Here is an 8724-nt window from a genome sequence, read left to right as displayed (position 1 = left end):
GGTGACAGCAGCCTTTAACTACCTGATGGGGGGTTCGAAAGAGGATGGAGCTGGACTGTTCTCAGTGGTGGCAGATGACAGAACAAGGATCAATGGTCTCAAGTTGCAGCAAGGGAAATTTAGCTTGGATGTTAGGAAAAACTTTTTTCACTAGGACGGTGGTGAAGCACTGGAACAGGTTACCCAGAGGGGTGGTGGTAGAATCTCCACTGGAGGTTTTTAAGGCCCGGCTCAACAAAGCCCTGGCTGGGATGATCTAGTTGGGGATGGTCCTGCTTTAAGCAGGCGGTTGGACTAGATGTGACCTCCTGAGGTCCCTTTCAACCCTAATTTTCTATGAGACTTCTGTGTTTGGCTCTACCATTGGTCCTGTATACAGCAAGTCCCTTTGGCTGACCTAGCCTGGCTCACTCTGGATGAGCAGGGGTGTCTGTACCATCCCAATGTGGCACCAGAGAGTGCTGTACTAGGCATGTATGGAGCACGACCTGCCTCTCTCTCAAATGGGAAGCAGTGTAACTGCCTCAGGGCTTGTCTATCCTGCAGCAGTGGCGGTATGTCCTGACATGCCACCCCACCCACCTATGCCAGTAGGCACACGCCAAGCCCAGAAGTCTCTTGGCTAGGTCTCTGTACGTGGGAGCAAGCACTTGGGGTGAACCCAGAACCTCCAGACTTCCAGATTGGGAGCATATGAGTGGGCGCAGGTGAACAGGGCACGCTGGGATCTGCCAATGCTGTCTTGGCATCTCTCTTCCCCGTTTCATGCATGGGGAGCAGAAAATGCTGCATCAACAGCTGACCTGATTGGATCTCACGTTGGCGTCTCGCACTGCAGCTCGAGAATGGTTTCCTGCCATGGCACTGGGCCAAGGCATCTCTGAGTCTCAGTGCAAACACTTCCACGCTGCCAGGGTGGAGTCTGCTCTACTGGACAGATGGAGGGAGGTAACAAGCTGGAGACAAGTGAGCTCTCTTGAAAGCTGTTTTCCAGAGGGTTGGTTTGTACTCAGATTTTTTTAATGTTTCCCTCCCCCCTTTAAAAAATGAGAAGAGATCTGCCCTGTCACAGCCATCAGGGAAAGCAGGGGCCTTTGCTACCATGTAAGGCTTTCAATAAAGAAATTATAAAATTGTGGAGAAATCCCAAATTTTCTCTCTGGGGCTTTAATTCACCCTGATACAGAGCTAGTCTGTGCCTAAGCACCTACTTTCTTCAAGTGGGACCCCAAGAAATAGCAGCCCGGTCCCAGCTCCCTCCCCACCCAGTTACTGCTCATGGCAGATTCAAACACTCTTCCACAGTTTGAAGTCACTCTCCTTATCTTTCCCACCACACCAAGGTGCAAACTTTGAGATAAGTGTGTGTCTAATCTGTGAAAGGCATCACACTGCAGCCCCTGCCACTGTCGCAGGCATTTTTAGATTTAGCCTAAAAAAGTGGGGGAGCTTGCAAATCCTAGGGACTCTTGTTTCATGAACTGATGGAAAGATCCACTGCTTTTCGTTTCCGGCTCTCTCTTTCCTACATATTCTCCCCTTCAGCATTCGAGAGCAGGGCTCTGATGCTGCAATGTACCTCTTGCAGGCTCAGGCCAGAACATTGCGCTGCTGCAAATGAGTTACAAATGAGCCTGATCTGTCTGTGTCATTTTTTTTTTTAGTACATCGGGATCTAATCTTCATTTAGCTCCCCTGCCAGCTGCTGCACTTGAAATAATAATCAGTGAAACCAGTGAAGCTGCTTTCCCTGTCCAAGATGAGCGAAATGTAGTGATCCACCACACAGACACTAAGGGTTTTGAGAATCTTGGTTTTAACAAAAAGGTGGAAGGAATTGCTTTTAACTGTGAGTTAATTGGAAAATATCCTCTTACAGGAAAGGGATTGAAAAAAAAAGAACAGATTAAATACCACCCCCCACCCCAGCTACTAACGACATCCTCGCTTATTAAGATGGAAAGAATGTTATTAACTCAATTTACTTTGGGTTATAAAAAGTCAGTAAGTCAGACACAGGGCTGCAGTTTTGGGCAAGATGAGCAGGGGGCCTTGTTAATAAATAACTTTTTGCACTAGAATTAAAAATAATAATGATAAAAAAGCTAACAAACGTTTGATTTTAGGCTTGGTTTTGTAAAATTTGCTTTTTCTTAACCTAAAAACTGAATCACCAGCCCAGCCTGAGTTGACGTGTTCCTTTAAATGCACTTGTGTTAATTTTGAAGCTCGATCATTGTGACTGGACATGGAAATAAAGGCACTGGGGCATATAACTGCATCTCTGCTCAGACATTCAGACATATGCGCACCAAACTAAAGCCAGCCCTGATGTAACTCTGCTGAAGATGACAGAAGTCAGCAGGAACAAACATAGCCTTTTGTGTTGGTTAGATTTGAATTAAGCTTTACCCAGCACATCAGCCGCTGGTTCTCATGGGGAACTGAAAACAAAAAGTGTTCTCCTAGTCCTGCCTGCTGCTGATCCCCTCCTGTGCTGCCTATAGATCCGCCATGGCAACATAGTCGCTTGCTGGAGACCTGTTTGATTAAATAAATGAGTCTGGCCACATGTCCCAAAGACCCCAATCCAGAGCTGATGACCCACTTGTGAAAATGTCAGACTACCAGCCCCCAGGAGTTCGATGCTGACTGCAAGGATGTGTGGGGCCAAAGGAACAGGAGGCTGGCAGGGTCCAGAGTCCTGCATTCACAGGCAATCATTTAGCTACAGAGTCCTAAATATTGTCCGCTCCAGCCCTTCACATGCCGCAGCCTCTTACGAAACAAGTCCAATACACCTCTTCAACATGCCGCAGGTAAAAACCAAGGGAACAGTGTCAGTGGCAGAGACGTTACTAGGCTAACATGTGCTCAGACAGATTATTCCCCATGCCAGTGAGGACATATATTTAGTGGTGCATTAGAAGGTGCTGTTATTTATTAAGCCAAGGGATTCAATGGGAAGGAAAAGTTAATGGGACCTTATGGTGGGTCTTTTACTCAGGCAAAAGGCTGTGATTCTCAATTGCAACACCCACAGCAACAGGAACTTAACCTTGTGTACAGCTACCTATTAAATGTAATGGGGCATGTGAGCTGTACCTCTACTCAAGGGAGGCAGTGGATAGCCACTGGGCGAGGTGAGCCAACTGTGTGGGGACAAAGATGTCTGGAGCCCATAGCCCCCCAGCCTGAAATGCCCATGTCCAGTGATGCCTGCAAACCCATTTCCCTGCCTTGGGACACAAATCTATCGTTTGCCCCTCTCCCAGGCCAGACAGTGTTTGGATTCTCTCTAGAGGTCGATGCAAGAAGCCACCCCCTTCCCTCAGCCTGTCCCTTCATGAACTGAATTACAACAAAGCTTCCAGGCACAGAGTCAGCTGCTGTCCCTCTCTGTCTGTCACTCTCTCTCACCATCCCCTCCCCACGCTCCCCCTCGGGGAAATCTGCCTCAGCGCGGAGGCAATGGTATAATCACAGCCCACGCAGGAGGCAAAGCCAAGCAGGGGGCTCCAGGCTCCAGCTCCTCGCTGTGCTACAGCTGAGGAGGACGCCTGACTTCTTTGCCAACTGGGTTTTGTCTTCCATCCTGCAGGGAGCTGGCAGGGAGATCTGTGCGCAGCAGAGCTTGGAGTTGGGAAGAAAGAACTGGGTTGTGCACTTTTAAATGGCTGCATGACTTCAAGATTCCCCCTTCTCCATCATGGTGATGTCCCAGACAGGGACAAGCAGGGGTTTCCCTTGTGGGCCTGAGTCTGACTGGACCATCAGCACTCACTGCTCCTCTGATCCAGAGATGCTGGGGGAGGCAGTGTGGCATCTCTCAGGACTTGGCCCAAACATGCCCCATTTTTGTTTCCCTGCCAAGCAGTTCCAAGCCTCTGATCTCTATGGCAGACAGCTTGGCCGTGTCCCTGGAAGGTCATTCAAACAGCAGAAACCTGCTGGGTGCTGGCCCCTGATCCCTGCCTTCCATGGTCTCTGTATTGCATAAACCTCCTGGAAGTCCTTGTAAGAGGAGCCCCAGCCAAGTGGCCTCTCAACGGGCAGGGTCAGCACTGATGGAGACGGTATGGCTTCCCCTGTTCCTCAGCCACTATCTGAACCTCCAGGCCTAAGCTCTCCCTGCCAAGGCTGCCATTGCAATAAGGGACTGGGGAGATGGACACTTACCTGTGAGGAACTGGGATGAGACCATGCAGTGGATGTCTCAAGGGCCCCTGACCAGTTACTGGCTATCTTGCTGGCTGCTGATCTGGATTTGTGCTTGTGGTCCAGAACTGAAGGACTCCTTTCTGTTAACCCCTCTGGGCCTGTCCCCCTGCCTTCACTTCTCCTTCCAGCAAGCTCGCAGGAACATGGGAGATGCTAGACACCCTAGTGACAGGAGGAACGCTGGGCTTGGCATGGAAGAGGACTTGTTGGCATTGCTGACAGGCAGCTAGTCACCCGGCATTGGCTTCTCCCTGTCCCAGCCTCACCCTAATGATGGATGCTCCACAAAATGAGACTGTCAGGGGCATCGGCTGAGTGGAAGCCAAGAAGAACCAGCGGAAGTTTGTGGCCCTTCATCCCGCACCGATTGGGTGGATGTGGAGCGGGTGACAACCTGCCCAGGACACACCAACTCAGAAAGCGATAGTGAGGGCACCAGCCTTTGGAAATAGCCTGGTCTTGTCCACCTGCCTAATTGGAAGGCAGAGGAGGTCACAGGATGCCCTTGTGAGGCTATCTAAGCAGCGGAGGGGTGGGCAAGTATGATGCTGACATCAGCATTGCTTATATGGTCCACGGCCAATTGCCAGATATCCCAGGCTGAGCAGGGACACCCCCCTCCTCTCCCGGGCTTCTAATCAGGCTGTTACCTTCCCTGCCCCTGAGTCAGGTGGAAGAGATCAATTGTCAAAAGAGATCAGCTGCTCCCGATCTCTGCATTTCTCTTCCACCTGCTACCCCAGCCCTTCTCAGAGTGCTGGCTCCCTGCTGGGGATGTGATCCTACAAACACATGTGTTGCAAACTAGGCAGCTCCAGGGAGTTTTCATCCAAATTCTGTCTAGAAAGGAGGTGTTGGCAGATACCACACTTATTTATGGCTCTGCCCTTCTCCAAGGGTGCATATTGCTGCCCCCCTCAGCCCCCAGGGACAGGTGGCCACCTTCATGCTTGACAGATCTCTGATAAAAAACACCTGCCCTTATCCCAGCCCCTCCAGACAATCCCTGTTCGGGGAGGATGAGGAAGCCTTGCCAAGCAGGTTTGAATGGAGCTGGGCTGAGGGTGGGGAAAAAAGTTTCTCTCTAATACCCTACAGAAGAAATCAGCTGCTTCAAACAAGGTTCCCACAGTGCAACCAGGGCAGGCGGAAGGCTTCAGGGCAAAGGTATTTGTATGCCTTTGTATTGCTCCTGCTCTGGACATGCTGGCTTGCCTGGTCAGACAGGTTTGGGGCTGGGAGAAGGCAAGGCTGATGTTACAGCCAGGGCAAAGCTTTCTGAGTTTCTCCTACGCCTTTTACCTGTTATGTTCCAACACACAGCCAACTTTCCAGTCCTTCCTTCCGCCTTCCCTGGCTCCCAAGGTAATGAAGAAAAGGCGTCCTTTCCACAAACAAGGGCAATGGAAGGGGAAAGTGTGTGCACCTGCTTAAAGGGGTTCCTCAATCCCCGGCCAAGCAGGCTGGAAATGCAGCTGAGCTCCCAGGGGCATTGTTTGAACTTCACTTCCCCATTAGAAAGAGACTTTGCCCTGCCCTGCCCTCCACTTCACTTCACCAAGAACCAAGGGAAGGTGTGTGGTTGGGGGGGGGACTTCCTTGCAAGTAGAGCTAGCTGCTCGCATACCCTAGGCAGCCGCCCACTGACCTCACCCCGCTTTAAACCCGAACAATCAGAGCTCGGAGAGACAAGTTCAGGAGCTGGCTAGAGAAAATCCTAGAGCTACAACTTTCCTAAGCTACCTTGTTCTAGCAGGGAAATGCCACCCAGCAGGTTGTAAAACAAGCTTCCCTGGGCTATGCTGGGCAAGCATTGAGCTCCAGGAAGAATGATGGTGTCTGTCATAATCCGGCATCTTGCCGGGGTAAACCATGCCTGGAATACAACTCCAGGCAAGTCGCCGACTTTCTGTTTCACTCCTAGAGGTCCATGTGGAAGTAGTGCATAACAATGCAAAGGCCAGGGCAAAGATTTCCCCCACCCTAGTGGAAATATATTAGGAGAGCACTGAGCACTGCTAATCAAGACAGATCCTTTGCCCTTTACATTGGAGCTAGGATCCCAGGAAGTGGCATTTAATTTCTACCATCCCTCGCCCTGCTTTCCCAGGCACTTACCTTCCTGTTTCGGGATCTTGGGAAGGGAGAGCTCCCTGATTTTCTTAGCCCAGGTCTCAGCTAGCTTGAGATTTTCCTCTACATCCTGAGACCCGGAGACCTGGAAAGTCTTAACCACCCTCTGCCTGGACGCTGAGGAATCCCACCAGCCCTTCTTGAAGGGGTAGCAGAAAACGGAGAAATAGGCTGCCGGCTCTTGGGTCTCTCCACCTCTGAAGGAGCAGCAGCAGATGCAGTCTGCCAGCTTCAGCACCGTGCTCAGGCTGTCCAGACCAGCCTCCACTCCCTGGATGTGCAGCTCTCCACCGCGAGTGAGAGTGAGGGCACAGCTGTGTCTCAGCGCGGGCACCAGCAGGAACTGGCCACGGAGCAAAACTTCTGCAGAGCCCTGCTGCGGGGAGCCGTCCTCTGGGCCCTGCCAGCCGTCCATCCCGGCTCACTTAGCAGCACCTACTGAGAGTGAGAATGAGAGAGGCAGCAGATTGCTGTCATTTGCCACGGACTGCTGTGGGGAGGGCCGGCCCTGACTTTTGGGCTGTTGGAAGGAGCCCAGGCTCTCTGCTGACACCAGGCTGCATAGTTGGGGAATGACATCATGCATTGTTTCATTCATAAGAAAAATGAAATAAATAAATGCCGGGCCAAGGGACTGTCAATAATTTACTGCCTTTTTTTTTTTGCAAAACACACACACACACACACACACACACATATATATATATATATATATAAAGAGAGAGAGGGGCATACACCCACCGCCTCCCCCCTATACTTTTACCGTCCTGTCTCATGACCTGACACTTTTTACTTGACAGTCCATGACACACCTCTACAGTTAACCATCATCATCCCTGTTACAATAACCAAGCCTGCACGCTTGTCTCCGTCTCCTGTACCTGTTACAATCGTGCAAACTGCCTCTGTGCCCCTTCCCTTTCCTTTCCCAACCCCACTTATAACTCCTTTGTTTCTTTCCCCAGCCCTTTCACGGCTCTGCCACTCCTGAGTGTTCATCATCTTCTTCCTCCTCTTCCTTATCATCATCATTGTCCTCCTCTTCTCTGGTGGTCTCATTCTTGAACGGTCTGTGCCATTCTTTCCTTTTCCATGTGTCTTTTGCCACCTCTGTCATCTTATGGCACAGCTGTAGGTCACTCACCACCGTTCTGACAAAGTCTTTGGCCGGGAGATCCATGCGCCTGTACACGATTAGGTTCCTGGTCTTCCCCAGGGTGTTCCTGAAGGAGATGACCTGGTCCAAGCAGGCTGTAAGGAGCCTTGCTGCTTAGTCAGGCAGCCAAACAGTGCTGCCTCTCTGGTCAGGGTCGTACTGATCCCAAAGCTGCCGCTGGTGCAGAAATCCTGACACAGAACCTCAAGTCCAGATGTGCGGGGCGACGCGATGCAGGGGGAAGAAGGAGGGGCTGGGGGCTAGGAAAGCTGGGCCTCAGCTTCCTGCTTCTGCCCCTGTTTGGCTGTGATGTCTAGGGTCATGTTACTTCACTGATCTGTGAAGAAATGGACTTGTTTCTTCAGCCTCTGCAGAAGAAAAGACTGAGGGGGGATTTGATATCAGCCTTCAAATACCTGAAGGGTGACTATAGAGAAGATGGACACGGGCTTTTCCCTCTGACTGTAGGGAACAGGACTAGGAGCAATGACCTCAAGCTGCAGCAGAGGAAATTTAAGTTGGAAATAAGGAAGAACTTTCTATGAGGCTGGTCCAGCTCTGGAGCAGACTGCCTAGAGACGCTGTGGGGTCTCCATTCCTGGAAGCTTTCGAGAGCAGGTTGGACAGATGCTTGGCCAGGACGGTTTAGTCAGGGGCGATCCTGCCTCAGGCAGGGGGCTGGACTACATGACCTTGTGAGGTCCCTTCCAGCCCCACTTTCCTATGATCCTTGGCAGCTGCTCTGTGCCTCGATGTGGCCATATATCACGTGGGGTAATATTGCCATTATTATGGATTATGGCACCAGGACCAAGAATGAGAGGTGCTTGGTGCTGTACAAACACAGAACACAACAAGGGGCCCTTCCTGCCCCAAGGGAACATAGGCAAGGCTGAGACCATTTGTGACTTTGTTCCTCCCTGAACTTTCAAGCCCTTTTTCTCTTCAAGCGACTCCCTTGCTAAGCTGATGCCTGGCACAGCACAGCTCTCTTCCATTAAGCAGCAGCACCAGGCACTGATCTCTCTGGGGCAACACAAGTCTGGGTTGGAGGTGATTGGGACCCCAGAGACTCTGAACTGAATTCATGATGTACTAGGTTTGATACAGTCCTCTGGGACACCTGTGAAGCCAGATCTTCCCAGGAAAAGCAGGCTCAGCTATTTCCAAAAGCCCAGGAGTTTTGTAACTATTAAGGCCCTGGGATTTCATGC

The 8724-nt window shown here is 51.0% G+C and overlaps 1 protein-coding gene across 1 annotated transcript in view; it reads right to left on the bottom strand.

The window, feature by feature from the left end:
• The window catches only part of SPHK1 (sphingosine kinase 1), a 28511-nt gene extending 21530 nt beyond the window's left edge, over positions 1-6981 (bottom strand). Inside the window, exon 1 of the mRNA XM_006018305.2 lies at positions 6340-6981. Coding sequence (XP_006018367.1) covers positions 6340-6769 — 430 coding nt within the window. The 5' untranslated portion in view covers positions 6770-6981. The remainder of the gene's footprint in view (positions 1-6339) is intronic.
• Between the last annotated feature and the right edge of the window lie 1743 nt (positions 6982-8724).

Source organism: Alligator sinensis, unplaced genomic scaffold (genome assembly GCF_000455745.1).
Source record: "Alligator sinensis unplaced genomic scaffold, ASM45574v1 scaffold400_1, whole genome shotgun sequence".
Classification (NCBI taxonomy): domain Eukaryota; kingdom Metazoa; phylum Chordata; order Crocodylia; family Alligatoridae; genus Alligator; species Alligator sinensis.
This window is presented reverse-complemented; position numbering and strand designations above follow the sequence as displayed.